Source organism: Xiphophorus hellerii, chromosome 6 (assembly GCF_003331165.1).
Source record: "Xiphophorus hellerii strain 12219 chromosome 6, Xiphophorus_hellerii-4.1, whole genome shotgun sequence".
Taxonomy (NCBI): Eukaryota; Metazoa; Chordata; class Actinopteri; order Cyprinodontiformes; family Poeciliidae; genus Xiphophorus; species Xiphophorus hellerii.
Genome location: NC_045677.1, coordinates 20698181 through 20717241, shown reverse-complemented (window position 1 = coordinate 20717241; position 19061 = coordinate 20698181). Strand labels below are relative to the sequence as shown.

Below are 19061 nucleotides of genomic sequence, written 5' to 3'. Positions count from 1 at the left end.
ATAAACCTGGAGCTAGTCCTATAAAAAACACTATGACTCATTTAAGAACAGACTATTTGAGAATAAAATGAAAATTAAAAGGAAACTAAATTGATAATCCAGATGGGACTTTCTTTAAACCAGTACATGAATTTATAATAGGAGAGAAAAAAAATAACTGACATTGATACAAACGATGTTAATGTCCACAGTTAGGCTAAATGGTCCCTTAATTACTTCTCATCAGTTCATTGTTTATATCCGCGTGTCCTTGATTCCAGGGAGGGCTGGTGATTATATCCAACCATACACACATGTACACACACACTCGGGACAAACTACAGTCAATGTTTTTGGACTGGGAGGACGCTAGAATACCAAAACATTTAAACTCCATGTAGACCAGCATTTGAAGCCCAGTACCTTATTGCAGCTCTATTTGTCAGTAATTCTTGCTATTTTTTAAAAACATATGAGGGTTTATGATGGAAATACTGAGAATTCAAATGAATGTTAATAGAAATGAGCAGAAAAAAGAACCAAGATAAACAAAATCTGAGGTAAATAAGTAAAAGTGACCTTCAATTGTCCCTGCTAGTAGAAATGTAGAGTTAGAGAATGTCAACGTTTCCTGCACAGCATGTAGAATATGGTAAAAGGTTTTATACTTTCAGAAAGCCTGGATTGAAAAACAAAACACAGTTGTATGTTTATGGAAAAAGAATTACTGCAAATCAATAGCCAAAGAAATTGTGTACAGCATTTTTTTTTTTATTTTAGCAGCTTTCCATTTGGACATAATCCCTCATTATAGTGAGACCAACAAGGGAACACAGCAGTCTTCAATTAAATATTAAGTGCAAAATGGAATCCATTGTGTTTTTCATCCAAGCCTTCTGTCCCTTTGCTTCTCTATTTAACGTTTAATGTTTCTTTGTATAAACAAGGTTTAGAGTCTAACGACCAGCAAATTAATGTAATGAAGATTTTAAGCTTCTGTCTCTGATGTTAAAAATTCTGTCATCCCAATTGTAAATTCTGCCATTTTCTGTTAAAGAATCAAACAATAAGGAATAAATGAGGAAGCATATGAGTGAAAGAAAAACTCATTATTAACTTGTTGGTCTCATTAAAATGATTGACAATACCATGTCCACCCGAAGGAAGGAGATTTAAGACCTGAATACAACCCTCTGTCTGTGAACGGCAGGCACTTCTACCTCGCACTCTCCTAAACTACACCAGGTGTGTAGCTTTGGTTTCTACATGTGATGAGAGCATTCCTTCTTAACTGTTTAGACGTAAGATGTTTAGTTTGCTGTGCCTCCTCAATTTGTAAAATCAACAGATTTTACCAAACTCAAGTCAAACCTGGCAAAAGATTTGAAGATGTTTCAAAAATAATTTATGAGTCTACAAGTGGAAGATATTGACAGCATCTACTAACATAGTCTGGTCTGGCTTTCCAAGCAGTTTAGCCCAGACAGCAGGACACTAAAAGAAATCTTTATAGACCTTAAAATGTCACAATAGAATAGGCAACATCCTTTCTTGTTATATGATCTGAAAGGATGTGACTCTACAGTAAGAAAGAGACTGTTAATCTTTACATATTTGAACTGCTCTAACATGTGCTTTAGGATTATGAGAGACCATATTTTTTTAAAAAATGGATCAGAACTGAACATAACAACTACCACAAAAAAACAATTACCAGCAAATTCACCAAAGACTGAATAAAAAACTCAGAAATGGAAAAACTGAGCTGAAGCAAAGCCCAGCTCTTAATTTTACTGAAGTTTTAATGGGATGTTTTGTATCTTGCTAAAGTCTCACAACTGTTGAACTTTATGGTATTTGTAATATATTTTATCATGCCTACGGTCTCTGTGTGGAATAAGCTTTCTCTGCTTTGCCACTCTGTAGGTCATCTGTCTGAGCTCAGTCTGCAGCTACAAGAGACAAAAGATAAAGAGCTTAGTTCTCACAGTAGCCTGTAGAGAAGCTAGCTCTCACAGTCTGTCTTATAAATATTTTTGCACTTCTGTTCCTTGGCATAAAAAACTTGTACTAAAGTCCGTAGGTTAGATCTTAAAATCTGAAAGAGCTTGCAGTGTTGCAGGTGCTCTGAGTTACAGTCTTTGCAAACCTTTGTGCAAGATATTCTGATTGAGTGATTTCCTTATTTTCCTAATCATATTTTATCCTCCACAGAGTTATTGTTTGGTGACCTTAAAATGTGTGAAAAGCAAGAAACTCTTTAAACATCTAACACATTAAACTGAGGATTTTAGCACATTTTTCTCAGGCTGATGTTTGCGATTAGCTGAAGTGTCTCAATCAAATTATTTCAGCTAACTGGAATAAGACGGGCTGCATTGTGGAACAGCTGGTAGTGGTATTGCCTTGCAGCAGGAAGGTCATGGGTTCCAATCCCACCCTAGTCTTTCTCGATAAAGTTTGTGTGTGGGTTACTCTCCAGGTACTTCTTATTTTTTATGAAGTACAATTTAATGACTTTGTCTTCTCAAGATACATAAAAAGTAAGCGTAGACTTTATTATGTGAACATTTCACAAGAAAGAATTCAACTGTTTAATGGGTGTTGCAATCTTGTCCAGTTTGAATGAATAACTTCTTAAATCTTAAAGGGACTAACATTCTGCTGCTTTACGTTACTATCAGAGAAACATCTTGTATTGTTCTAAAACACAGCACCACTGAACAATGTAGAGAACATTAAAATTGACCTCAAAGACATACAGTAGTAGTGTTCCACACACACACGCACACACCCCCACACACACACGCACTTATACAGAATCGTTTTACATTTAAAAAGTGAATTTCATTATTTTTTTCCTTAGACAATTAAAAAAACTCCAACTTTAATAGCTGCACATCTAAAAACAACATCTCCTCAAACAAATAAAACTGAGACTAAATGAAACAAAGTTTAGTTTTGGTAAAACAACTGACTATGGGTCACTTTAGTGTTACATCACTGGACTCATAATGCTCTGTTCTGCTTGGCTCTTACTAGTCTTGCAATCCACAAAGCAGGTTTGCAGGCATCAGATATCAGAGTCTAAAAGTTATTCCTTATAGCAGTTTTTCCAGCAATTTGTCCTGAGCAAGAGAACCCCTCAATAGTCACTCGCTTTGGGAATAGTCAACTTTCTCATACTTCTCTGTCACACCTTGAGTTAGTAGCTGCCGGGTCCTGCTGCAGCCAACCAGTTCATATGGTTCAATCATAAATTGCCTGTTAATTCCCCCCTCAATGTGATGCTGCTCATAGTTTATAGTATCCATCAAGTCCTAAGTGGCTATTGCTTAGCAACACAGTCTCATTGTGTTCTTCATCCAGTCTCAACTTTTATGGATGCTCGGGCAAACAAGTCTGTCTGCAAGCACACACACCCATATTCATGCCACTTTTGACTATGATTAGAATAATGACTGTAATTAATCAGAGGACTCTGTATGTGTTTGTGTCTGCCAGGGGGTGGAGGGACGGAGGTGGTCGTTTTAGAGTGCTTTTTAGTGCTCCGCTCGCTCTTTGATAATCCTAGTGGGGAACTAGAGGAGAAGACGCTCTAACAATGTGAAGCTTGCTCACGTCTTCCTCTGTCCTAATGATAATGGTACAGCTGTCCCCAAGCACCTCGGAGCCGCCGACACATCCCCACTCCATTAGGGACGGGAAGAGGAAATAAAGGCAATCTAAAGAAAGAGAGCAGATGAGGAAGGATGCACTGTGGCGAGTTTACGGAAAGTGTTTGGAAAGATCTAGATGTTTTCTGAAAACACCGGAGGAAAATGGAAACCTATCTAACAGGCTTTCTAATTCATAAGTTCAGAATGTTAACATTGCAGCTGAGGACTTATCATCTTATGCACTTGCTTCACCTTCAGGTACATAGACTTAACTTCATACCCTGTTGTGGCATGTTTCTACAGCCAAATCCCTAGAGCTGCAGATGTTTTATCATCAGTGAGTTTTTTTAAAAAGGTTGTTTGTGTTTTTGTATATGCCCTTGAGCAGCACTCAAGGAATATTGAGCTGATTTTGAGCAGAGGCGCTGACAGCAAGCTTGACAGACTGAATGCAATGATACGTGCCGGCTTTAATGCAGCACAGTTCTTGGCAGGTAGAGAGGGGATGTCAGTCATGATGGGAGCCGTGACCAGCGTACAGATCAGTCACAGTACTCTCCCTAATGCACTTAAAGGAGATTTCTTTGTTGTTGTTTTTTCCCCGCTCTGTCCTAACACTGACTTTGAGCTTTCTTTCTGTCTTGCATAATCTGGCTCTTTCCACTAATGAAATTCGCTGTCATCTCAAAGTTTGGCTTCTTTCCTGTTGTGACAATACATCTTTTTAACAACTTTGTATAACAGAAAATGTTCAGGATCTGAGTTGTTATTCAAGCAAGTTAAAACTATATAAATACAAAATAGCATTTCTGAATTTAATATAAAACAGAGTGTACTTGTTGAAAAAATTCTTTAATTATACTTTAAAGAAATTTGAAATGCAACCTAATGTTCTGGTTGTGTCCCTCTTGACAACAACAAATGCTGTCAAGCTGTGATGGACCGAGTTAAAAACAGGAGGAGTCACAGGACATATTAGAAAAATAGGGTTTTTATTTTAACCCAAAGATTATAAATAACAAAAGATAAACTGAGCTCATATAAGAGGTCAAAGAAACAAAACTGAACTCAGGCAAAAAATGTAAACAAACTGGCTGCACACACAAACATAACTGACCTAACAAAGAAATGACACACAGGGGTTTATATACTGGCTGATCAGACCAATTAAGACACAATAGGGGTAACTAAACAGAATACAATTACAAATAACACAAAAACAAATAACAGTACAGCTAAGTTTGGCTAAACTGAAGACCCAAAACTGAAAATCAAACATATTAAACTTTAAATACTAATATTTACTTAAATACAAAACTTATCTAAAGAAAGAAACTACAAATTCCCCCTGCCAGCAGGAACTAGTGGTGCAGTCCAATCAGCATGTAAGCCTGCTGAGCCCTGGCCCCCATCCTTTGTCTGGCAACTCCAAGGCAGGTAAGTACCGGCGGGAAAACAGACAGAGTTAATCTTAAGCAAACAAAATTAACTTTAAGTTGATATAAATACATATGCTAACTAAATGTGCGCGCTAACAAATAGAACAAATGCATTCAAATCAACTAATGTTTTTATTGAAACTAAAATGTTATTGTGTTTATATGAAAAAATAAACTGTGCGTAAAAAGAGTTACCGACATCAGAGTGTGGCCATGGATTTGGCCATCACACAAGCATTTCAGAAAACTGGCTGTAGTCTTTTACATCACAATCTGGCTCACTTTTCCTTGCTGAATTGTTTTGGCTGAGCCATATTTGGAGGGTTTTTTTAATATTTTTTTTAGCATTAATGACCTGTTCAAGGTCAGCCTGCAGCATTTCAATCAGTTTTTACATCCAGACCTTGACTATGCCTGTATAAAGCCAAACAATTTGGATGTGGACCAGCCGGTGCGCTTTAACCATTGTCGTTTTGCATAACTTAAATCATAAGGTCACAAACTGATGTGGTCAGGACGATAGAAGCACTGATACTTTCCAGACATCTTTAGAGACTTTTTGTCAAAAACTGTGAGTCTGAGTGGTATGGTTTTATACCTGAACTTGGGGCTGGGTGAAGTAAATCCGTACCATTTGGAGAAATCAATTGATTAGGCATTGTTTGTTCTAAGGTGGGCAGCACTGAGACAGGTTTTAGGCAAAATAATGTAGAATTAAACAAATTTACACAAAAATGTCAAAATTCAAAACCTATTTACACAGTTTATATGCAAAAAAGTTATTTTGGGGGTTAGTTACACTTTAAATAATTGCATATGTGTAAAATACCAACTTACCTAGAAACATTTCTCTATGCCAGTGTTTCCCAACCCTGGTCCTCAAGGCACACTGCCCTGCATGTTTTAGGTAGTTCCTTGCTTCAGTCCAGCTGATTTCAATTGATGACTGATTAACAGGTGTTTGTTGAACTGCAGTCAGTTGAATCAGGCAAGTTAAAGCAGGGAAACCTCTGAAACATGTAGAACCGTGTGCCTTGAGGACCAGGGTTGGGAAACATTTCTCTATGCTACCATTTCATTATTACATTTCGTATTTCCACACTGACTAACTGTCAGATTCATACAACTCACAGGAAAATCTAAAAGAAATAAAGCATAATTTATTTTTAATACATGAAGTCATGGAGGTTTAAAAGTGCTTGACAATCTGTAATTGTAACATATAATTCCAATCAGTGGTTCACCAACAATCGTCACAGACATGACTTTCACAACAATTTTAGGATTGCAATAATTTTTTGGAGCTCTTTCAGCAAACGACTAATGAGATTTTTAACATCAAGAGCTGGATGTCGATGTGAGGAATTTAATCTTCTCAGACAGTAAAGCTGCCCATTATTCTTGGCAAAAAGCCCCCAGTTCCTGTAAGTCCTCGAGTTTATTCTCCCCTAAGTAGCTCAGTTATATCATAAGACTGAGATGACCTCTCCAGAACCTTCTCATCTTCCTGCTGTAGCCAATAAAAGGTCATCTCGGGGTTGTGTTTGGAATAATTCTCATTTTGAAGCATTAAGTACGTCTTATTCGCAGCTTTCAGGATGATGAATGCAAGTTTTCCAACTTACTGAATTCATTTTGCCACTCTAGTTTTTTTAAGCTCCACATTCCCAAAACATCAGTAATCAACTTGTCATGCCAAGGAAGTTCAGTTTTGGTCTAATCTGGCTTGTAGGTTTGTCACTATCACTCAGCATATTGGAAGCAGAATGCTTTTTGGCACCAGCTTAGTAATACCATTCTTCTGGATCATGTGTTGCTCTCGTTTATCTTCAACTGTCTCCTTGAAGCAGTCGCGCTGTTTTTTTCCAGATAATCCTGTATGTCAGCTGAAGGTTTTTGTGGGTTTTTGTTTGTATCCCAAACATTTTCCTGTTCTACCTGACTGGTTTCTCCAGATTCCCACAATTTGAAGATTATTGATTTACATTTTAAATTGCTTGCATGTCTTCCTGTGTCTTTTTCCAGTTTTTTTTAATCTAAACTTTATTCTCTCACAGACAATTACTTTAATTTTGAGTTTTTTTATTTTACTTTTGTCTACATGGAAAAGCTCAAAATTAATGTTGAGACACATTATTATAAACAAACAGAAACTTTTAAGCTACAGTCGAGGTTGGGACTTTACAGAAACATAACGCTAGTCCATGTTATGCCTCCTAAATCTGAATGTGAATTTGAGATTATTGTCATGTTAGATCACCTAAAAATGTCCAAGGTCCAAACATCTGACCGGCATTACAGCTCCCAAATGAAATAAAATAGGAAAGGATGAGTACGAAGAACCACCAACACTTATTTATGTCATAGACTAGTAAACTAAACAAGTTTTACATAACCATAACCTCAGAGGGTCAGACTAAGAAAGAATCTATGGCAGTAAAATTTATATTTTTGGAATTTAATAAAAGCTAAAAGTTGCTGTGAGTATTTTTAATGGTTTACATTCTTTGAATTAAAGAATGTAAACGTAAATGTAAGGCTTTCAAGTCTAATACCATCATACTTACTGTTAAGCATGGTGGTGGTAGCATTATACAGTGGTTCTGTTTTGCTGAAAAAATAACTAAGATTAAGATTGATCATTAAAAACCTAAAGCCGACATGGCTTCCCTGCTGATGACATGTTTTGTCTGAATTATATGGTGGCACTCTAATAAATGTTAACCATGTATTTACTTCCAGATATCAACATGGCAGGAGAACCAAAACCATACAGACCGAAGATCCTCTCCAAGAGACCTCTCTCATCCATTTACAGGTGTGTGTGAATGGGTTTATATTATTTCAGTGTTTCATTTCAGATTTTTTGTTGTCAACTCGGATCATCTTCTCATTGTCTGCAGTCAAAGAGAAGGAAATGCGAAAGTCTATGTTGGTGCTTTTTAATGTTCTCTCTTTCGTATGTTACACGTCTTCCCTTTTCTTTACGAGCAAAAAGCAAAAGAGCAAACACAAAAATACAAGTCATCTTTTGTTATAGCTTTGTAGTAATGATTTTGTCTTTTTCGTTTTTATTGTAGAAATGTTGAATGAAGCCACAAGTTTGTTGACTTATCTTAATTTATCTTAATTAATGCAGATGATACAGGGAAACTTTTTGGACTTTTTGGTGTTTCTATGAAAACACAGATAATAATTTACTGCAGGATGGAGGTGAAACTTTCGAGGGTGGGGCTTGGATTGTGAGGCGTTCCTGTTATTATTAAAAGGTGCTTTCATATTTTGTAAATCCTACCTGTTTGAATGCAAAGTCAAGCAGATAGAACAATAAAACATTAGTCTAGAAAAAGACCAAAGAAATAATTCAGAGAAATTAAACTTTTTTGTTTGTGTACTCCACCACATTAACCCCTCAAAGCAACATAATGCTAATTGTATCTGCAAAGTTATATATTTTATTAGTATGCAATATAGCATAATTCATTTATGTTATATTATATTATTTCAAATGCTGGCAACAAAATGTTTGCACTGATTAGTATTTAAATTGCAGTCTTAATAAAAACCAGTAAAGTCCAATCACCTGCTGAAGATGAGAAAAAGCAAATAGTCTGACAAGAATGTTTGCAAATTTCTGATGTCAGCCGTAAGAATTTTTTTTTTTTTTCACAATTTGTCACATAACAGCTAATAGCTTCTTTATACTTTATTGCAGTTTGTTTGTGATCAACGTGGAATGTGAAATGGAAAGAAACGGATGCAGGATTTTCAAATGCAGCTATGGAAATAAAAAGTTTAAAACTGTGGCGTATATTAGTAGCCAAAAAAATAAACAAAATAAAAAATCAGACAGTATGACAGTTGGGCTTTGAAGGCCTCAGAGGTATTTTAGACAACATTAGTGAACAAACAGCATCATGAATACTAAGCAACACAGCAGTCAGTTCAGGGATCCAGTGCAAACTAGCCCATAATGGCAAACTGAAAATATATTTTCAGATCCATCTGGATTTTTTCATGTAAACAATTCAAATACACATAAGTATTCACAGCAATGGCTTAGTTCTTATGTGAGGTACTTTTGGCAGCAATCACAGCCTCAAGTGTTTCTTGGTATGGTATGTTTCTTGGGTGGCAGACCTGTTTCGGGGTATTTTCTACAATTTGTCTGTGTATATTTTCTCAACTTCAGTCAGGTTGAATGGACAGCCTCAGCACACAGATATCTGATTTAAGTCCGAGCTCTGGCTGCGCCACTAAAAGACATTTACAGGCGGCTCCTGAAGCCTTCCTCTGATATTCTGAATGTTTGCCTCAGGTCATTTCTGTGCTGAAATATGGTCTTCTCCAGAGGTCCAGAGCACTGTAAAGCAGGTTATCTCTCTCTCTATATATATGGCTGCTGTCATTTTGCCTTGTATGCAGAGTGGTTTATCAGTTTCTGCTATAACCCCCCCCCCCCCCCCCCCCCCCACCCCCACACACACACACACAATCTCAGCACGATGCTGCCACCACCATGCTTCACAGTAGAAATGGTGTTAGTCCGTGTAGTGAGTTATGTTTGTTTTTCTCCTAGAATGATGTTTGGAGTACAGCCTAAAACTTTGTTTCTCACAATCTGACAATCTCTCGGCTGTATTTCTGTTAAATTCAAGCAGACTACCGTGTCTGTCTGGCCACATTCTTGATCATCCAGTTAAAACTGGAGATGTATCTTTGTGACTATTAGGTTCTTTGTCCGCTCAGTGACCGATAGTCTTCCTCACTGAATTCTCAAAAAAAATGTTTTTCAAATATTATTAATGCTCCTGACAGCTACATTAATCATAATCACAAAAGAACTGGATCTACATGAATAAAGTAACATATGCTTTTAAAACCCTTTTGAGTGACAGTACACCTCATGTATACTCAAATCAAGAGTCTTCTCTAATAAAACCTTTAATAAGACGATGACATTTTTCCAAAATGTCAGCCTCTTACTTTAAAAAACACCACTGAATACATTATTCAGCCTAAATGCCAATGTTCCAGATTTTACCTCCTTTTTATGTTTCTTTTCTTGTTCCTAATGTATGCACAGAACACAATGAAAACGATGCTTGTTTTATTTTTGTCCACAGTGGCTATGAGTTTGACTATGACTACTACAGAGATGATTTCTACAGCAGGTATGTAAAAAGCTTCAACCTATCACTTCTTCGTCAGCAAGTGCCTCTCTTGTGATATTGTTGCCCTTTAGTGAAAAAATCCTTCCTGTCAATTTTCCATTTTTTGTGCAGAATAACCCTCATTTCCATCTGAGTAGTAAATGCATTATCATAGCCTTAATGAATGTCATATTGAGGAGATTTTTTCCCCTCTCCATTGGGCTTGCTAATGATGCTTTTATCCGTAGAATGTCAGATAGTCCCCTGGCTGGTCATTTGCGCCAGCAAGGCAGAGACCGTTCCCTAGTTTTGACATTTTGAGCAGATTGTTTACTTCCTCCCTGGTTTCTTATTTATAGGAGAGTTTAAATCTGCAGTTTTCCTTTAAATTTAAGGGGAATTTGGCTTATTTGAACAAGTTGAGGTGGATTTTATTAAAAATGTGGCAGTTTTAAAGTCTATCTTGATACTTGTGAATGAGGCAATAAACAGCATTTTTTTGTTTATAGTCAACCATGAGTTACTTTTCTCCATGTAAGACATCTTTTCTTTTTACATTTTAGAATTGTTTAAACATTTCTGTTTCCCAGCTTGATGGTTTCTTGTGCCTTCAGACTCTTCGAGTACCACGGCCGCGTGGCGCCCCCTACCCGAGCCGTCATCCCCATTAAACGTTCTCGGCTAGTTGTTCCGTCCAATCGCAGAGCCAAATCCTCCTTTCCGGTCAGAGCCTGTTCTTCTTCCTCTTCCTCCTCCTCTTCATCCTCCCGAGCAATCAATATTGGCTCGTCCATCACTGGTCCTAAACGTATGTTTACTTTTTCTCCCCCTTTTTCATTCCACTAATGAATTTTTCCTGCTTTGCTTGGAGAGAGTTAATTATTATGGATTGCTACAACTTTGGTGTTGTTTGTGTTGTTTTCCTTAAAAGAATGTACTCGCCAAAGTAAAAGCTGTGACCAGGGAACAAAGGCTTTGCAAATGAAAAAAAGTAAGTAAATTTGAGTAAAATATTAAGGTGACAAAATTACCTATATTTATAGAAGCATTTGACCATTTTCAGAAATTCTTTCCCATTTATTTTGATCTATTTTCCTTGAAATAACTTTTTTCTACATAGTGCTATAAAGATAAAGAAAAAATTATTGAATCATAATCTGATTAAAATATTCCTAGAATTGTGTCTGAAACCTAAATATAGGACAGAAAGTTCCATTGATTCCCGTTTCTCTCTCACATCAACATAGCTTTATTCCTTTACCAGCTTCAAAAATTTCACAGATTTTTTTGTGACAAATGCTAAAAAAAGAAAATTTATTTCGTTTTGTCCAACTTCCTTAATAGCAGTTGAAGAAACACTACTTCATTTCTGTAATAAAACAGTAATTTTCTACAATAGAAACACAGGTCAGTTGTTAATCTCAAATGCAGGTCACAGAAGCCAAGAAAACAAAATGCAATAAACAAGAATTTAATCAGGCTGACATAAAACTATGAGAACAACATTTGCACAAGTCAAGTGTAATGGTGGTAGAGTGACAGGTCTGGGCTGCTTTGCATCTTAAGATGTGCACACGCCGCACAATATTTTCAGTAGTTGTTTTCTGCTCCAGTTCAAACTGTACAACTTTATTGCAATAATTCACAGGCGATGAATCATATTCTCTCTCTATGACCCGGTGCGACCTTTCACCTTCCCATTCCATGTGGGTTCATGGATTCATGACTTCGGTGACTTGATGAAACTAGCGGTTCTGCTCTCTATCTTTCTAATTTCTACTGTTAGATGGTGATAAAAAATGGCTATATCTCTTTTTATGCAGTGGATTTAAACGCTTCTTTGAAATGCTGTTTGTTACAGTTATAGTATATTATAGTAAATACAGTATGGTGGTGGTAACATTCGCTTCACAAAACTGGGAGAAATTCACTTCGAAAAAGACCAGACTGACCTTCTCTTTGCTCCACTTCTTTCGATTTTTCCACAATAAGGTTGTTCAAAATGCTTTTTTATTGTAGGTAAGCTGTTAACCTGCAATAAAGAAATCAAATATTCAAAAACAGTCACACATCAAATCAAATCGTTTTATATGTTTGTTGATTTTCGCTTCCAGTTTTACTTAAAAGCTTCCAGACTGATATCAGCGACGATCCAGCCAAATTAGCAGTACCGTAATTCCTGCCACACTTTGCGCTATCTGAAAAATTTCAACGGTTTCTGAAAGATGAGATGTTGCACTTTCCAACCAATACCAGGTTATTACAGTAATTTCATTCTCAATGTAGCAGGGAGTGAAATTAATCTGAGGGGCACTCCTTTAATTATTGCTAGAAATTAAAAGTTCTATTTGTTATAGGATAAATGGGCAAATATATTTTCTCACAGGACATTGAAAGAACTTCGTACATTAAAATAAGCAAGAATACCAAGGCAGGAGATTTGAAACTTAGGTCTTAAGGGGTTTTAAAAGGTCTTAGATGTGCATTTGGTGAAGTTAATAGTCTCACATTAACTATGCTACTTTAACTTTATGTATGTGTGCTCACAGTGAAGACAGACCAGCTCCTAACCATCAAGAAGGAGCTGTCGCAGATCAAGACAAAGATCGACTCACTGCTGGGAAGGCTGGAAAAGATTGAGAGGCAACATCGCTCCGAGACCGGTGAGAAACAGCAGAGAGGGAGGGCAGAACCTGTCTGCTGTAGGAGCTCCTGTCAATGTATTAACTGGAAGAGACAAAAAGTGTTTGCATAATTTAAAGTATTGAACAAAGACACACAAACAAAAGAGGCAAACTAATTTGGAAATGTCGCTTCTATAAAACTGAAGAAAAAAAAAAATCTGTTTTGTTCTGGCATCGGCCTCTCACTGTCTGCGTTGTCTTTTGCCAGAGATGCAGAGGAAACAGGAGGAGGTGTGTGATCGTCTCCATGGTGATGCCGAAGACCACTCCGGAGGAGAGGAGGTGGAGGGAACAGCCGAGGTAGAGGCAGGAGAGATGACGGACGGAGGCGAGGATGACTTTGAAGATGAAGGAACCAGCGACATGGTGAGGAGCCGAAGCAGATAGTCTCTCTCTCTGCGAGGAGTGAGTGGGTTGTTCACTTTCTCAAATGAAAGCAATGTACCGTCTTTGGCTATGAACAGAAATTGTAGTCTGAGTTGAATCTGTGCCCAGTCACTAATATTTACCGTAAGCTATCCCAAGTGGTACAAAGACCGGTCATGAGAAATTGTAACTAAAACAGAACCTGTTTTATGCTTCTGTGTGATACGAGATATGATACATTTCTTTGTACAATTTAAAATATATGTCCTTATAGACACAATTTGAGATTACGAAACCTTTATTGAATTTCTGAAAACACAAAAAGGAAGTGATTTCAATGCATTTTTTGATATTAATACCACCTTAAACTTATACAAGATAAAAAACTGTTTGATCGGAGGCACAACCTGAAGCCATCTAGTTGTATAAATTTTAAGCAGTGGTTTCTTTACCAGTTATTTTTTATGGTAATATTTACCAATAAAACATCTCCTCAGATAGTTTGACAAAGCACATATTTGTGAATTTTGACCTGGTCATGTTAAATACTCCATGTCTTCAGGAGGTTTTTGAAATTCTTGATAACCTTGTAAACACATTACGTCAAATTGAGATGTAACAGATGTTGGTAGAGTGAGGATGCCTCCTAAACAAAAATGCAAAAATTGTTTCATAAGGGAGTCTCTCATTGTATTTTCAGAATTAAGTTTACATCTATAGCCTGATCATATAAAACAGTAAAATTGCATATATCCCTCATACTTTTTTTTTCTTAATTTACAAAACCAACTGAATAAAATGTTACATGTCAGAATGTCTATTTCTATAGATTATTGCACTGATTCCTCAATTACCTGTATTACAGATAGAGAACCACATATCGGACATTGACAACTGAATAAGGTCAGTGTTTACTTCGTTTTTATCAACATAACTCTCTTACTTATTTCTTTTGAAAAGCACCTGTAGGTGACTACAGATAATGACAGTCACAGAAACAGTTCAAGGTTTTAAATGTTTAAATCTACCATAAAGGAGACAGAGAATTTGAATTAAACAGCTTGAGACTTTACTCAGTGTTCTTCTAAATGACGCTTTGTTTTATTCATCTGGGAGAAAATGTAAGGCCCATTTTTCTGCAGCTATCACTGATGGCTGTCTGGGAATAAGGACGGATATGACCCTCTAACATCTGCACTTTTCATCAAATGACATTTAAATTTCCCCTGATTTACTTTATGGATACAAATGGCCATAAGAGTCAATCTAACTCTTGCCTGACATTTTGTTCCTGTTGTACTCAAGCTGCCCGAGAACAGAAATCTTTTATCTTGGGATTCTCTTTCAACAATATAGATTTATACGCTCAGATCAGTTTAGCGTTTTTAGTTGAGAGTTTTGATCTTGATTTCTGGATTTACAAATATATGGGAAATATAATGTAATGGGTGATTTAAAAAAAATTGAGGCCACTTTTAATCCCTTAAAAATGTCTAACCTTGTGAAATCTTCTTTCTAATGGCCCCAGTGATCTCTTTGGATGTTACCATGAAATTCACTCTCACTTCAGCAGTCACACCAAACTAAATGTTTAAAAGTTTAAAAAGGGAAAAACTCCCTCAAAATACAGAGTAAAAGTATTCTCGTTATGTGCACCTGATGGGATATATCTTCGTGTAATTATAGTCACTTTAAAGTAGTGAATAAATGTGGGAGTGTCCAAATTTAACTTCTTCCCAGAAACTGCTTTTTAAATGTTTTACAAATCAGTCTGATAGGTATTTTCTTATGTTTTCCAAACTTATATTAAGTTATTAATTAAATATCAATGCATTTTAAATATTCATAGGTAGGTAGATATATAGTCAGTCTTTTGGCCCTTTGTACTTTGCATATTTTCTTGTATTCATCCTAATTGGAGGATCCGTGAGCTTGAGCTGCCTGTTTAAAGTCATGCAGCAGCAGCTCATTGCTTTTAAGACCAGTCTTTATCTGGGAGAATGATCAGGGGCGTTTATTATTGGTAAAAATCTTAAATAGTAAAATGTTTGAGACAAAAGAGTCTCACAAGGTAGCCACCATTTACATGTGACTAAAATAATAAATTTCAAAGCACCTTCTTAATTTTCTTTTTTTCTTCCATCCACAAAGACGTTGTGACACTGGATACCAGCAAAATCCTCTTGATCAGGGAGGTGTGTTTAAAGTGAAAGGAAACAACGCGGGAAGTGACTGACAGCAGAGGAAGATGTTTTCAGACGTGTTGCAGCTTGTTTGCCTCATCCAAACATCACACTCCTGGTGTGTGCTTTATCAAAATGCAGGATATAAATATTCTCCAGAATACTGCAAGATGCAAAGAGCATTGAATATTCTCAACTCAGAACGGTTGCTTTTCTAAAAAATGCAGACAAACGCAGTATATTGTGTGCTTATCATCTATTGTTCTGTATTGTGCATATAAAATACAGTTATGTGAAGGGAAGAACATGAAATGGTCTCTTTTTGTTGTATTTTGCTGTATGTTCATGTTTCTGTGAGTCAGCCACACTGCAGGGAGAGAGATGAATATGAATGTAAGTTAAACTCGTATTTTTTGGCACCTGATGACGATGTGATTTGTTTTAATTGTACATTTGGGTGAAATCTACACATGATTTATACTGTGTTTCATGCTGTATTGGATGCATACCATGTTTCTCATTTGTTGTTCACAATAAGGAGCTTTTTAAAATTTATTTATATTCTTTTCATAGTGATCTGAAGATGACTAATTGTTTTCAGCATGTTCAAGGTGTGACTATTACGGATAATTTGTACTCATTGCATCTGTTGTACAGTCATGGATAAGAATTTTTGAAATAAATCTGCCTCCCATCCTTGAAAATGTGTTGTGGCTTATTTTCACAGTGTTAGGGAAACATATTCAGATTGTAGAGTTTATCTTGTGTTTGGAAAAACTGTGTTATTATTTTCAGAAAACAGCAAATTACAGAAGAAATAGACTCAAACTGGGATCACTGCTTGTGTTGTGACAGAGCTACTCTGCACTTTGTGATAGTTATATTTAGGATACATTTTGGAGTTTTTTTATTTTAAAATATTTCACAGATCATAACTACTTCTAACAGAAACTATTATTTTTGCTAAAGGTTGCAGCATTTACAGCATCTTCCACATTTATTTTCACTATTAGCACAGATAGTATCAAAAGCCTTAAAATAAAATAAGCTTTTATAAAATAATGTGGCACTGAAATTATTGGAGAAATTCACCTGTTTAGTGAAAAAAAAACTACTTTTTTCTGTTTTCTTCACTAAATTAGAGACACATTCTATAAAAAATGCAACCCAGTGATCTCATAGAATGTATAATGTTACTGTGATGTAGTGTATTGAAACCCAAAAGCACATCTGCTTTTAAAATAGCTGAAATAGAAGACAAACCTTGATCTCCAATAGTCTGGGCAATGGCTCCCATAGATGTGGTCAGGATCACAGATTGGGTCTTTAATCAACCAGTCTAGGCTTTTCGTATATTCCGAAATTAAAATAAACAGCAAATAAATATCATGGTACAGAAATATTTACAAATATCTACAAACAGAACAGATAGAGAAACAGTACTTACAACTATATTAAACAATGTTGGTTGTTCATAGTCTTTGAGTGGTGACAGTACGCTTATTTACCTTTGTCTTTAGTCTTGCATACTCATCATTTAATAGTATGCAGAATATGGTATACTATTACATACTATGTCTTGCTAGACTTTTCCACTGTTCTTTTTGGGTCAAAAGCAAACAACTTTTTGAGAAAGGACCTGGAACACAAATTGGAACCTCTTTTTTTAATCATCATCCAACTGAAAGAAATGATCAAATACTTCAAATTTGAACCATTTCCATGGATTAATTTAGACTGACATGTCAGAAGATTTAAGGGTAAATATCTGAATATTATCTGTGTAGCCATGATAGGAGTTAACACTAAACATCCTTAAAAGACAATATAAGGGGTATACATAACAAAAACACAGATCCAAGAACAGAATCTTGAAACACGCTATGCTTAAATAAATCTGAAGATGGTTTACCTTTAGATTTAGCAGCAAAAGTATTTCTAGACAGAAAATAAGAAAACCAATCCACTGCTGTATCAGATATATCCACCTAATATCTTCATGTTAGGTCAGTAAATGACAATAGAGTTAGAAAATCTAAACTGTAACCACCATGATTAAGTCTGCAAATGCTACTGCTGTCCAGATCAGAAATAGGTCATGAAAAACTGAAAAGAAAACATAACTGACAATTGTCCAATACATTGAATTTATTGGTTGCATCAGGTAACAATAACTGAGGATTGCTGAGTCAACAAACTCAAAGGATGGTGGTGGAAAAGCTAAATATGAGAATCATAGTCCTGAGAGGACCATGATACACATTTAAAATAAGGCGAGTTATTTGCTAGATATAATTTTACAGTGTTATAATTTTACAAGCAGACATTAATGCCATTTATGATAAAATGGGCATTATTTTATTCATCAATCTCTAATTCTCCCAAGAGCAAAAAAGTAAATTAATACATAGTCAAATGAATGTGAATGTCAAATTCAGATTTGATGAGAAAAATTTAACACCATACTAAAATATTGCCTACATAACGTTGTAAATCAGTTATGTTACAAATACACAAACAAAAGGTTTAAAGGTTTATAGATTTATACCTAATACATATAAAATGGATATAAATTTGATCTTGTTTATCAGGCATTTGCAGAGGTGTCCCTAAATCACAATTTTACTGCAGGATTTATTATAACCATTTTCCAACAAACTACAGGAAAAGCAATGTTCAAAAAGGCACATTGCTGTGCTAAAGGAACAAATTTTCTACTAAGGATGACTTAGAGTACTCATTCACATTAGACCTGTTACCTAATTGGAATTGAGAGTATCACTTTATTTTTAACACAGAGCCCTTATGAATCGTAGCCGTTGAGAAATGTGGTGGCCTGGCAGCAACAGATGGCATTTCTAATTCAGTCACTTCATTAGCACCATATCATCATTTTCACAGGTCAAGGTGGGCCACTGGCTGGTTTGCAGGTTTAATTGGTTCTATCACAGCTGGCCGAGAGCCAGTGAGTACAGTGATCAGTCATGCAGCTCCTATAATATGGAAGATGTTCAGGTGCGATGCACTAAATCTCTCACCGGGCTGCGAAGCTGCTGGAGGAATTATGAGCATAATAGGGGTCAGGATCTTTATGATTCAGCTGTGATTAACTGACGGTCATACAAAGAAAGCAAAGCATACTCCAAGTTTTGTCTAATAGCTCTCAAACTTCAGTGCTATGAATTTTGTCAGAGGAAAATAAAGCAGAAACAATGCATCTATGTTTAATCTATCAAAGCTCTGCAAATCATTTCAAATTTCCCCTGTATTGTATAGTTTTTTCATGCTCTTGTTTTTGTTTTATTTAGTTAAAGTAGATTTGTTTTATTCTGTCATGTTCAATGTTCAATTCAGTGCTTTTGTTACACATTTGTTACATCTGCAAAACAATTTAGTCATGCATCATCCTGACAGCAAGGAAAAGAGATTACATGACATTATATGTGAGTTTCTCTTTTTTTTTTTTTGTCTTTTTCACTCTTGTTTTATTTCAAATAAATAAATGTATCACTTGGGATTCTGTAAAAATAATAAACCTGCAATGATTGTTGCAAAGGATTATCCTCAGCTCTGTGTTTTCTGCTCTTTTCTATTTCTA

The 19061-nt window shown here is 35.9% G+C and overlaps 1 protein-coding gene across 4 annotated transcripts in view; it reads left to right on the top strand.

Moving 5' to 3' along the window:
- LOC116722056 (RNA-binding Raly-like protein) overlaps window positions 1–16167 on the top strand; it is a 69141-nt gene extending 52974 nt beyond the window's left edge. For 3 of the 4 annotated variants that reach the window (XM_032566158.1, XM_032566160.1, XM_032566159.1), the window contains exons 3-10: window positions 7820–7895; window positions 10204–10251; window positions 10845–11038; window positions 11162–11221; window positions 12780–12893; window positions 13123–13280; window positions 14146–14183; window positions 15432–16167. In XM_032566158.1, coding sequence (XP_032422049.1) covers window positions 7820–7895; window positions 10204–10251; window positions 10845–11038; window positions 11162–11221; window positions 12780–12893; window positions 13123–13280; window positions 14146–14178 — 683 coding nt within the window. In that variant the 3' untranslated portion in view covers window positions 14179–14183; window positions 15432–16167. The remainder of the gene's footprint in view (window positions 1–7819; window positions 7896–10203; window positions 10252–10844; window positions 11039–11161; window positions 11222–12779; window positions 12894–13122; window positions 13281–14145; window positions 14184–15431) is intronic. The other variant, XM_032566161.1, reaches the window with a different exon arrangement.
- Window positions 16168–19061: the final 2894 nt, after the last annotated feature.